General features: G+C 37.3%; 1 protein-coding gene across 1 annotated transcript; it reads left to right on the forward strand.

Annotated features, from left to right (window-relative positions):
- The first annotated feature begins 5620 nt into the window (after positions 1-5620).
- Positions 5621-6550, forward strand: LOC114703472 (olfactory receptor 5B3-like). Its single transcript, XM_028884319.1, has one exon. It carries the CDS (start codon positions 5627-5629, stop codon positions 6548-6550), a length of 924 nt encoding a protein of 307 aa, XP_028740152.1. The 5' UTR covers positions 5621-5626.
- The last annotated feature ends 7130 nt before the right edge of the window (positions 6551-13680 follow it).

Consider the following 13680-nt stretch of genomic DNA (forward strand, 5'->3'; position numbering starts at 1 on the left):
CTAAGATAAGAAGTGCATTAGAAAAAGTATTTACAGTGATCCCACCTGGGTCAAGAACAGAGAGGGAGAACAAGGAATAGGAGACCATGGTAAATGAAGACCACATGAGAAAAGGAAAAAACAAAGTGCTAAAGAGGCCCACAGAAATCCACAAAGATACCCCCACAAAAGATTGCTGGCAATGGTAGAGAGACAGCCGGGACTGACCTACTCTGGTGATGGGATGGCCAAACACCCTAATAGTTGTGCCATAAACCCCATCCAAGGACTGAGGAATCTGGATGCAGACATCCACAGCTAGGCCCCCCGGTGGAGCGCTGTGAGTCTAATTAGTGAGATAGAGGAGGGTTTATATGAGCGAGAATTGTTGAAACCAAGTTTGGATAAAGCACAGGGACAAATAGCCAAACGAATGTAAACACATGAACTATGAACCAAAGGCTGAGGGGCCCCCAACTGGATCACGCCCTCTGAATAGTTGAGACAGTTGATTGGCTTGATCTGTTTGGGAGGCATCTAGGCAGTGGTACCACGTCCTGGGCTCGCTGCATGAGATAGCTGTTTGAAACCTGGGACTTATACAGGGACGCTTGGCTCAGTCTGGGAGGAGGGGACTGGACCGGCCTGGACTGAGTCTATCAGGTCAATCCCAGTCCTCGGGGGTGGCCTTGATCTGGAGGTGGTGGGAACGGGGGGGGGGGGGGGGGGGGGAAGGGGAGGGGGGCAGGAAGGGGGAGAACAAGGGAGTCTGTGGCTGTTATGTAGAACTGAATAGTATTGTAAAATAAAAGAAAAAAAAAAAAAGAGAAGAAAAAGTATTTACAGTGATCCAGTGGGATCTGTCCCAAAGATTAATAAAATGTAGATTCTGAATTAAACCCTTATATCCTTAGCCAAGTGACGCTTGAAAATTTCCCAAGAGAACACACTGCGACAAGGGACTGTTCTCAATAAATGAGATTGGGAGACCAAGATATCCATATGAAAAAGAAAACTACATATACTTTAACTTGGCAGCTACAGCACTATCTTCAAAATAAATGACTTAAATGAAAGACACAAACTATGACAATACTAGAGGAAAATATAGGGGACACACTTGAGGACATTGCACTCCATTGGATTAAGTGTTTTTTTTTTAAACCTCACAGAAAACACAAACAAAAACAAAAAATATGATTATCTTAAAGTAGAAAGATTCTGTTTGGCAAAAAAAATTGTCTACAGAATAAAAAGAAAAATTTACAAAATAGGAAAAATAGTTGAAATTGTGCATCTGTAAAGCTATTTCTGATTTGTAGAGTAGACAAATAATTGCAAAACAATAGTGAATAATTACTGAATGGAGACTGGTGAGATGCCTCAGTTGGTAAAGGAGCTCATTTCCACACCTGAGGGTCTTTGTTCAAATTCTGGGACCCACATGCAGGAAGGCGAGAACTGACTTCTTTAAGTTATTCTCAGAGGTCTACACACAAATACCATAGATGAGTAAATAAAGAAATAAATAAAAACAAAAATGTGTTAAAATTTAAAAATTATGCAAAGGAAAAAAAAAAAAACCTCACAACCAAACAAAGCAGTACCTGCCTCTAGTCTTCTCTGTGAGATTTAATTATGCTTTTTAGATGTGACATGATCTCTATTTACACTAATTAACAACTGCTGTGATTACACAAATCATGCATATGAACACTGATTTACTTAGGATTATGATCAAAGAGTCATCTTTGTCCTGCCTACAATAGAGAAGGATGAGCTGCTGCAGTTTGAGAGAAGACTGAGTCAAACCTAAAGCATTATGACCTGCATCAAAAAGTGGGGTTACAGAATGAAAGAAGCATGCATGTTTCTCTTACATAGAGCAAAAATTATTGTCTCTTCTCTACTCATACGGATGAAATCATTTCAAACTGGGAGGCTAATTTGCAGCAAAAGCATGCTATTTGGAATTCAACTGGTAGAGCCACAGATTAAACTCAAAGTCATCAGCTTTTGAATACCTAAATATCCAAAACCATTTAATGGAAAGGTGACCATATGTTCTCAAATGGCATAAAATTGCAGTTATGCAAATGAAGTGAGCACAAATATTCTTCTTGTTTTTTTTTTTCATTTCTTGAGACAATCAATGTAACCTCAACTGACCTTGAAGTCCTGATACTCCCCTTAAGCATCAGTTCATGTAACTATCTGAACAGTCATTTACAATAACATATATCTTTGAAAATATATGTACTTAATTCTCTTTTTCATGCTAATTATATTTGGTAAAATTGTTGTACATTGAATTAGCAATTCTTGAATCATTGCTTCTGAGGGATCTAACATGATAGTTTCCTCCAAGTCCTATCTACAGCATTTTCATTAGCTGATCAATTAAAAGCTTGTTGAATATAAAAAAAAATAAAAATTAATTTGTGGTCAATAGAAATTAGCAGACATTTTTGTAAATAGAGGCACACAACATTCTGTAGAGTACTATAAGTGTTGTCACATAAAAGAATGATCAAGAATTATCACCTATTATGACACGTTGCACTTGGCTACGGACAAGAAGTTGAGATGTGCTATTGGACACAAGGGTTACTATTGATAGCAAAAAATATTATGTTTTTGGAAAGACTAGAAGAAATGAAAATTCTATAAGGAAGGATTTTGAAAGTTTTTAACCACAGGGAAATGGTGCTTGAGAACACAGGCATTCTTTGCCTAGCTTTATCTTTTACTGTATACATTATATATAGAAACATTGCATGGTACCTCAGTAATACTCAGTAATGAGTTTTGTGTTTTCATTTATCCACTATAATGGAAATTTGACTTCTAAGATACAGGAACTAGTTTGTTCCCCAAGGCTCATTAATTGCTTTTCTCCTAAGAAGACAGGATGAGGATCTTCAGATACACTCTCAGGGAACTCTCCAGAGCTCTCTGAGTGTCTATAATTCTCTCTACATCTCTGTGCACTAGTATCTCAAATCCCAATGTGGCACACCGGGTGGCACACTGCTTGCCATTATCCATTAGATGCTGTTTATTTTCTGAATGGCAGTCATTGTTAACACATGCAGGTCTTCTGCCTGACCTGAAGATCAGCTATGGGCCTTCAACAAGTTGAAGAAAAACACTCAAAGATAAAAGTTACATTGATTGACTCTTATCTGGCAAATCCTTCATGTGTTTCCTTCTTCTGTTTTTATATAGAGACACAACCTGTAACCTGGGGGAGAGGAGTAATCTTGTCTGGTTTGCCTATAGTATCTATTCCTAATAAAGAGGTAAGTGACCCTTGAAGAGAAGTAATGTATGGTGAATTCAGACCTTGGTCTAAGCAGAGGTTCTGTCTTTCTCTTTTCCTTTAGAAAAGATTAAACACTGATCACCTTCTACAACCAAGCTCCTGGAAGAGTATTTGTGAAGTATTGAATAATGGCCTTTTAAGATTTTAGAGTGACCATTCCATGTAAAACCCTCCACTACCAAAAACTGGCTACCTACATCTCATTAGCATCATAGTGAGATGTATAATTCCTGAAAAAGAAATGGCCTGTGAATACCTACTATGAGTTACTTGAAAACAGTTGTTTAAAAAATAGTTTTGAGGGTTAACACAGTTTAAAGGGTAAGGTTATTCTTCTAAAACTCTTTTTGAAATGCAGAGTCTAGGAATAGTTGTCAGAATGCTATAGGAGATTTAATGATTCATATAAGTTATTCTCAGAAAAAATATAAAATGTAATTTGGTAATGTATCTCTATTTTGTTCACTGTATGTTTGATTTACTTGGAGATTAAAAACAATCATAAAAGACACAAACCCAGAAGATAAAAATAATCTTTCTGCACACTGATGAAAGGCTATATATAAATGCATATTCTCTCATCTACATTTCCACCCTATACCATGAGGTCAAGCTCATTGTTAGATAGAATCTTAACTGTTACACTTTAATGTTTTTCAATCTGCTTACAAAAATTGCAATTACCATGTAACTTCTTAGATATTAATTTTTCCTACAAACACAGTAAGAAATAATACTTTTAATTCCATTTTACACACACACACACACACACACACACACACACACACACTCCATTTGTAGATAATATAACAAATGCTAAAAGTTATCATATGGCATATGATTGGAAAATAAATGTTTTCAAGGTAGACCTACATAATTAAAGTGGCCAAAGGCTCAAGAAATTAATGATAGGAAACAACAGAGTGGATATACTTCCAAACAGTCCAAGCCAAACACGAAAGTTTAAGTATCATTAGACTACAAGAACACTATGTCTATGAGATAAACAAAGCCCATAGACTGGAAACTACGGTTCCTGGGCCTGTGTTCTTACTGTGGGATGATATCCCGAGAAAAGTAAAACTAAAAATTCAAAAAGAGGAATGCATTATCTAAAATTATGGATTACAGTAATCAAACTTTTGAAAAGGATGGTTCATGTGAGATTGCATGACCAGCGTTGGTATTCTTAGTGTAAAAACAAACAGATTCATGAGAAGGCACAGGCCCAAAGGCAGGATGGAAAATTTGGAAAGAGAATTTCCAATACTTAAACTTACCCAGAACTAAAGACCTGGGTGCTATTATCACATAGTAACGATAACATGATTGTAGTACTCACAAAAGTATGCTAAACAACCAGCATTTTCTTGCCTTGGATATGCTACTTTATTTTCCCAATAATACCTCAAGTAGGGCTCATTACAGTCTTCATTTTTTAGGTAGCTATATGGTGTGTAGAGGAGTTAGGTGTTTTTTAAGTAGTCAGCAGGTGATCTGGTATGCATTTCTTCCAAGAACTTGAACTCTCTGTGTTTTAGTTAATGATATTTCTTCATTCCAAGCTGCTTCTGAGATTGAACACTCTCCCAACATACCTGTGTGCTCAACAAGTCCAGTATGTACAGCATTTAGCAATATTGATTCAAAACAAAGCCTTCTTTGAGCTAATCATAATTTTATGCTTCTGCATATATATGTATCAATGAATCTAGATGTTATGTATTAAAAGCATGAGAATATGTGTGCTAAGAAGAGTTAAATGCAATTCAAGCTCATTATTTCATTCTGAACTTTTAGTATTTGAAGAAATATTTTAAAGTTGGGAGTATTCACTTGCTGGATCTTTAATGAGAGCAACTATATGATGACCAAGATAAAATTAACATATAGTGTGCCACTAAATTCACTGTCATTAAATAAAAGAAAACAATTTTTCATTATAATTAAGTTAAATTATTTTATATAATTAGCTTGCAATGGGTGAACAGATTACCTGGATTCACAACAGAAGTTGGTAATTATATTATTTAAATATGCAGACAATTTATATCTCTTGTACTTCACAATTTAGAAGGATATAACAATTTATCAAAGTCATTATATTATTGACAGAGAACAGGCTGTTTCTATAGTATCTCTTGGCAGGGAAGCACAGTAGTGTTAGTTTTACAGAGTCCAGGAAAAGTGAACTGGCATAGAGATACGTTAAAATAAACCATTTTCACACAGTTAGCAAACTTTCTGCATCTGGTTAACAAATACATGTAATTTTTTTTACTTCATTGTTTAAGGCCTTCTGTTGACTAACTGATACCATTGATGGAGAACAAGACAGAAGTGACGTGGTTCATCTTGTTGGGACTGACCAATAACCCACACCTGCAGCTTCCCCTCTTCTTTACTTTCCTCCTCATCTACACCATCACCTTGGTGGGGAATCTGGGGATGTTTCTGTTGATTCTCTTGGACTCTCGGCTTCACACCCCCATGTACATTTTCCTCTGTCACTTGTCCTTAGTGGACTTTTGTTACTCGTCAACAGTCACTCCAAAAGTCATAGCTGGATTCCTTACAGGAGACAAGATTATGTCCTACAATGCTTGTGCCACTCAGATGTTCTTTTTTGCAACCTTTGCCAATGTGGAGATCTACCTTTTGGTCTCAATGGCCTATGATCGCTATGTAGCAGTGTGTAAGCCCCTACACTATGCCACCACCATGACAACAAGTTTGTGTACATGTCTAATCATTGGCTCTTATATCATTGGTTTCCTGAATGCTTCCATCTATACTGTAAATGCATTAAGTCTCTCCTTCTGTGAGTTTAATGTGATCCATCATTTTTTCTGTGACATTCCAGCAGTCATGATTGTATCTTGCTCTGATAGACATGTCAATGAACTCATTCTTATTTATGTAGCCAGCTTCAATATCTTTTTTGCTCTTATACTTATCTTAAAATCCTACATGTTCATTTTCATGAATATACTAAAGATGCATTCAGTGGCAGGATATCGCAAAGCTCTGTCCACTTGTGCCTCCCACTTCACAGCTGTCTCCATTTTCTATGGGACAGTCATATTCATGTACTTGCAGCCCAGTTCCAGTCACTCCATGGACACTGACAAAATCGCATCTGTCTTCTACACCATGGCTACCCCCATGTTGAACCCTCTGGTCTACAGCATAAGGAATAAGGAGGTGAAGAATGCATTCACAAAGATTGTATTGAGGTCAAAATAGTATTACAGCTTTCAATTTAACTTTTTGGAATGCACACTAACTGGAATCACTTCTCTAGTCTTAACCCTATAGTGAGTCATATTTTCTCATGTGACACTGAATTCAAGAGCTTGAGTTGATGTCTTCACCTGTGCAATAGTGTGTTGGCTGTCCAAACGTCAGTGTCTTGTTTGGAAGAGTGAAACCTGAATAAAAGATATATGATAAATTTAGGTTTTTCATAAACTATCCCAAATTTATCATATTCAATAATGTTCATGAAATATTTTTCCATCACATCAATACAAATCTATGTATAGATCTTCATCTAGAAGCCATTTAAAGAGACAACACCCTCATAGATTTCTTGTGAAGACTTCTACAAATGGATGCCAAAAAATTTCCAGAATAAAATGTAACATGGATTTGTGTTATATCCTACTTTTGTCTATATATGTCTACTTTTGTGTTCAACTAGTTGTGCTCATTTCATCGGGATATCTAAATGAACATGCCAAACATTTAATGTTTGTTTAATGACTAGAATATGAAGTTATATTTAAAAAATGATACTGGAAATCAGCAGACTTATTTAAAAAATGTCAGTCCTCTTCCTCCTCTAACCCATGCATTGCTCATCTGGATAAAGTTGAAAGTGAATATCATCCTGAGTAAGGTAACCCAGACTCAGAAAGACAAACATGGTATGTATTCACTCGTAAGTGATACTAGATGTAAAACAAAGGATTATCAGACTACAACCCACAGCTCTAGAGAAGCTATGAAACAAGGATGACTCTAAGAGGGATGTGCAGATAACCTTGGGAGGGGGAAACAGAGATCTCCATGTGTAAGCTGGTGATAATGGGGGCAAAAGAGAGCAGGGGTTGGGGGATAAGAACATGAGGGAACAGGATGGTCCAGCTGGGGGAGGATGGAGTTGGAGAGCAATGAATGAGATATCTTGATAGAGGGAGACATTATGGGGTAAAGGAGAAACCTGGTGCTAGGGAAATTCCCAGGAATCCACAACGACAACCTTAGATTAGACTACTAGTAACAGTGATCAGGGTGCCTGAACTGGCCTACCCTGGTAAGCAAACTGGTGAATACCCTAACTGTCATCATAGATTATTCATCCAGTAACTGATGTAAGCAGATACAGAGATCCACAACCAATCACCAGGCTGAGATCTGGGAGTCCAGTTGAAGAGAGGGAATAGGGATTATATGAGAAATGTAGTCAAGATCATGATGGTGAAATCTATAGAGACAACTGAACCAAGCTTAAAGGAACTCACTAGCTTTAGACTGACAGCTATGGACCCTGCATGGGACAGGGCTAGATCCTCTGCATACCTGAAATAGTTGGGTTTGTTTGAGGGGGTTCTGGCAGTGTGATCAAGATATATCCCTGGTACATAAGCCAGTTTTCTGGATCCCATTACCTATGTTCAGACACCTAACTCACCCCCGATAAAGTCGTGAGGGGCTTTGTCCTGCCTCAACTGAATGAACCAGGCTTAGCTGCCCCCATGGGAGAACTTAACCTCTTGGAGGAGGGGTTAAGGGAGGAAGGTGGAGGGGAGTAGGAGAAGGAATGAGAGGGGGATCTGTGGTTGGTATGTAAAATGAAAAAAAATTTATAAAGTCATGAAAAAGGAGCTACCTTCTTCTTTAAATAAGTCATTGAGTGATATTTATCCCCCCTTTTTTCTCCCATACCCTCTCATGTTCTCAGTCTCCAAGAATATACTAATTACAGTTTCCCCTCCCCATTATCAGGTATATGAACTCAAGTTGAATAATTCAGCTTTATTTCCTGGCTGCTTATCATAGAAATGGTTCAATGCAAGTCTTACAACCTTTCCTAATCTCATGAATTTGTAGCAAAAAATAAATCTGCAAAGATTGTGAGAGTTTTCAGTGGGTAAAGTGCTTGCTGTACAAACATAAGGTTATGAGTTAAAATCTTAAGCAACTATGTGAAATGTGAGCAATGTGTCTGGTATCTGTAATCCTAGCATGAGAGAGTCCAAACCATAGTGACTGTTACCTTAACACAGAATCTGCTGTAACAGAGGCATGGAGGAGGGTAACTGCTGCATGATTCTGGCAGGATTATAGATCAACATAAGCAGTATGGATAATTACAGGGAGCATCCAATTCCTTGTTACTGAGTAAAAATGCAAAAGAAATAAAATCAGTTTGGACAGCAACTAACTATCTTTGTAGTGGTAATCACAATACACAAGAAATTGAAAGAAATCATAAACGTTCCCAGGTGATTGTGGAATAAAGATAAGATAGTACTCAAGTGATTTGTATATAATATGTACTAATGATCCATTCAAATATTTTATTATTTGTAACAACAGGAATGTGACTGGAGATCACTAAGCTTTCATCAGGGATGGAGACATGATGGAATATAGGAGGGTTAATTAAATGAAGGGTATGTGTTACATCAGGTAGAAAACTGCTTCTTTTTTTGTTCTTTTCTTCTATTTTCTTATTGAGATTATAATATAATTATGTCATTTATCTTTCCTATTTCCTCCTTCCAAACTCTTCAGTATGCCTCCCTCTATTCTCCTGCAAATTGATAGCCCATCTTTTCACTAATTGTTATTCCATGCACACATGTACACATATATGCATATATTCCTACATATACTGGTTCAGTCAATATAATGTTACTTTTATGTATGTTTTCAGCACTTATGGCTTGGTACTGGATGTCTAGTTGATATGCTCTTCCTTTGGGAAATTGGCGTATGCTCCCAACTTTTGTCAGTTACCTATAGTTCTTTGTGAAGGCTTGAGGTATTATGGACTTTTCCCTGTCTACTTTGGCATGTTCATTGGTGTCATCTTTTTTAGCTCATATTTGGCCAGTCATGTAGGTGATGCTTCATGGACGTAGGTTTTTATGTTACTAGGAGACAGAATCTCAAAGCAAACTCCCTGATTCTATGACTCTTACAGTCATTCTACATCCTCTTCAGCAATGTTTTACATGACTTATGTGCATGAATGTTTTGTAGATGTATCTATTGGGACAGGGCTTTACAACTGTGCATCTTGGTTGGTTATATTTTTTGGTTTTCATGGTAGGAGAGTGAAGGGGAATCGCAGAATGCAAGTGAACTCATATAGACAATGGTAAAAGGGAGGCTCTTAGGGAGAAGATGGAGATAAATACAGAAGAAGGGGGAAAGTGTATAAAATAACAATTAGGAAGTCTGAAAAAGTTACAAGGAATCATACTACTAGCTATTTACCTAAACAGACCTTGTAATACATGCAATTAAGTGTATAAATATACATATATAGTTAAAATTTTCTTGGACTTCTACTGTTCCACATAGTCAACAGATTTGGTAAGTCAATTAAGATATTTTACAGGGTGAAATTAGTTAAAAGAGAATTAGTTAAAAGAGAAATATTTTTATAAGGGAATGAATTTGGTCTCTGTTTGATAATACAGGCCAAGCAGTCATAGAAAGATCAAATCGAACTTTAATGGATATGCTAAATAATCAGAAAGGGGTAACAACCCCCCCCCAGAAATAGATTACTTAATGCTCTCTTAACTTCAAATTTTCTCAATGCTAATGAGAAATGAAAAACAGCTGTGGAGAGACATTGGATAATAGAAAAACTACAGAATTAAATCAGTTTATATACTTTAAGGATGTGCTGACCTCAGAATGGAAACCAGGATATGTGTTATGTTGGGGACGAGGTTTTGCTTTTGTTTCTACAGGAGAAGATAAGCTGTGGATACCATCAAAATTGATAAAGGTTTGATCTGAACAAGAGAGGCCTCTCATTTAAAAGAGGTGATAGTTCATCAACTAGCATGACCATCCAATTTAAACTAACTTATACCACTAACAAATATTTTTCATTTAATCAGATATAACTCGCCAAAAGGGAACCTCCCCAAAGTTAGGCTTGGGGAAGGGTTTTTGTTTTTGTCTTTCAGAAGAATGAAGGCTAAGGAATCTGAAGAACACTGGACAAATGAGATATCTGAAGAAAAAGGACAAATCATCTAGAAAAAGATGTCCCAAGAAAAAGAGTAAATTGGCCTATTGGTATATCACATATAAAATTTCCTAAGTCTTCCTAAATGTTTGTTTCTGCTATTTTCTACAGACATTTAACACAAATGATCTTTTTGTAGTTCCAGTTCAATTAAAAATTAGGTCTGGAAAACAGGACCCCAAGAAAGACACGGGGATCACCCAATGTTGGAGAAATGGATGAGATCTACATGAACAGCCTGGGCATGAGTGGGGGTAATGAAGGGCGAGGGTTGAGGGAAAGAGAGCTTGGCAGAGCAGGAGATCTCAGCTGGATAAAGAACAGAGAGGGAGAACAAGGAATAGGAGACCATGGTAAATGAAGACCACATGAGAATAGGAAGAAGCAAAGTGCTAGAGAGGCCCACAGAAATCCACAAAGATACCCCCACAATAGACTGCTGGCAATGGTCGAGAGACAGCCGGGACTGACCTACTCTGGTGATGGGATGGCCAAACACCCTAATAGTTGTGCCATAAACCCCATCCAAGGACTGAGGAATCTGGATGCAGACATCCACAGCTAGGCCCGGGTGGAGCGCTGGGAGTCTAATTAGTGAGAAAGAGGAGAGTTTATATGAGCGAGAATTGTTGAAACCGAAGTTGGATAAAGCACAGGGACAAATAACCAAATGAATGGAAACACATGATCTATGAACCAAAGGCTGAGGGGCCCCCAACTGGATCAGGCCCTCTGAATAGGTAAGACAGTTGGTTGGCTTGATCTGTTTGGGAGGCATCCAGGCAGTGGGACGGGGTCCTCTGCTCATTGCATGAGTTGGCTGTTTGAAACCTGGGACTTATGCAGGGACTCTTGGCTCAGCCTGGAAGGAGGGGACTGGACCTGCCTGGACTGAGTCTACCAGGTTGATCTCAGTCCTTGGGGGAGGCTTTGCCCTGGAGGAGGTGGGAATGGGGGGTAGGCTGGGGGGAAAGGGAGGGGGGCAGGAGCGGGGAGAACAAGGTAATCCGTGGCTAATATATAGAACTGAATTGTTCTGTAAAATAAAATAAAATTAAATTAAAAAAATTAAAGCTAGCTTTGGAGTTGGAGAATGGCTCTCTCCTTCTCTAAACACAAGCATCTTGTTAAATGGAAAATGCAAAATCTCTGTATCATGTTAGAAGAAAGAGCCATCTTCTGATGTGGGACAGAAGAAAACCAAAAAATTAAGGGACTATTCTATTGCCACTAATCTCAATTCATTGGTTCTATTTTGAGTCTTTATACTTTTCTTAAGGTATGAATTTTATATCAAAATGTATAAGATTAATATAAATATATATTTTAAACTTTTGTTATGATAATAATGGTCATATAGAGTACTAACTAATTCTAGAAAAAAAGGCTTCATTTAGCTGCCTATACATGTTTTTGTGTTGGAGTCTTTATCAGTTTAGTGCAGGGAATCATGACCAGGCCTAACATTGAATTTGGAGTTTCCAGAAAGATGATGGGGCCCCACAATGATGATTCCATGTGGACAATAATAATACCACTAAGCTGACAAACATCTCCAAAAGATCAGCATTGGACTACAAACTGCTCAGGACAATTTCGAGATGGCTAGCTGTGATGATCCAGCCTCACAGACTATTTGAGCAAAAACTTGAGACAAGCCCTGCACTTTTGCATTATGCAGAGACTAGACAACAAATGATACAGGTACCTCTTCCAGAACTACAATTAACTCAAAAATTTTCTTTTCAGGATCCCCTAAAGATTCCTTCCCCCACAAACAGCAGGAAGTAATTTCAATAACATGACACCCATATTCCCAAAAGGTGTGGTGGGTGGTTTTTGGTCTTTCAGTGGGTTTTGGGTTTTGGATAACTGTCATTGTTTAGGAGGATTGGTTACAAGTTGTTGTTTTTAATAGTTAGGAAAAGGGCTAAACAAAGGAGATTAGATTTAAGGTTCTTGTTTGGAAAAAAAAAAAGAGGATATGGATAAGCGGTAGATTATTGATCTACTCTGAAAAAAAAGATATATAGAAATAATAGAATAAAGGGTATATTATTGAATCTACTCTGAAAAGAAAAAAGAGAGAATGTAGATATGATATAGATAAAAAGGTAGATTATTGAATATACTTTTAAAAGAGCTACTAGTTTCAAATACTTTACATTGGATTGGATTTTTATATATTGCATACAAATTATATATATTGAGACTGATATCGTTAGAAATTGATGTACATATATTTCTAATCTTGTTCAGGATATTGTACCTATACAGTTCATTTAACAATGTAATGTAATTTGCTAATATTTGAATGTTATTATTACCAATTATTAGGATATAAAGAAATGAAAGTTAGTAGCTAGACATTACAATCAAACTTGTAGTTATATTAGGTATATTTTCAAGGTCAAGCAGAGATACACTTTAGACAGGTCATCTTCAAACCCTTCAGAGATGTACAGAATATGGCATTTAAAATGTTATAATAACTTAGAATTTTTTCTTTTTTAAGACAATGAGACATGTCAACTCCTGGCAGTACAATCTACTACAGAGAAGATATGGGCACTGAAGAAACTACACATGGTATTAACTTTCATTGTGGCAAAAGTTAGCCACTGGGCAGCAAAGTGCCCTCACGTCAATTGCTAACAGTATGCTATCCAAAATGGACAAAAGGACACAAAACAAAGAACTACCAATCTTTGCCAAGACAAATGTCATTGCAGCTTTGGCAACAGGTGTTCTCTGAGGTCAGGACAATATGGCACCATCACTGAAGTTGCTTTGCAATTTGGAAAAGGTACAGTGCTCCTTTCTTCGAAGGCAACTGAATAGGTAGTGGCCCAATGGCTTCTGGTGTGCAGTGGAACAGTAGCTGAAACAGTTAATCTTGAAGGAATAACTAGACTGATTGAGTCTAACCTTTCAATGGTAGACTGGCATTTAATAAAGGAGATAAAGCCACCTTTACAAGTCACGAAGAATGGGAAGCTAAATTCCCAAAACACCAGTAATTTCCAGAATTTAAAATCCTGAATCATGACAAGACACTGGCGGAATTCAAGTTTATCTGGTACATGAAATACTCAAC

This window comes from Peromyscus leucopus, chromosome 1 (assembly GCF_004664715.2).
Source record: "Peromyscus leucopus breed LL Stock chromosome 1, UCI_PerLeu_2.1, whole genome shotgun sequence".
Classification (NCBI taxonomy): Eukaryota; Metazoa; Chordata; class Mammalia; order Rodentia; family Cricetidae; genus Peromyscus; species Peromyscus leucopus.

Coding starts and splice junctions, on each gene's coding strand:
- LOC114703472 (XM_028884319.1), top strand. CDS start 5,627: ATGGAGAACAAGACAGAAGTGACGTGGTTCATCTTGTTGGGACTGACC.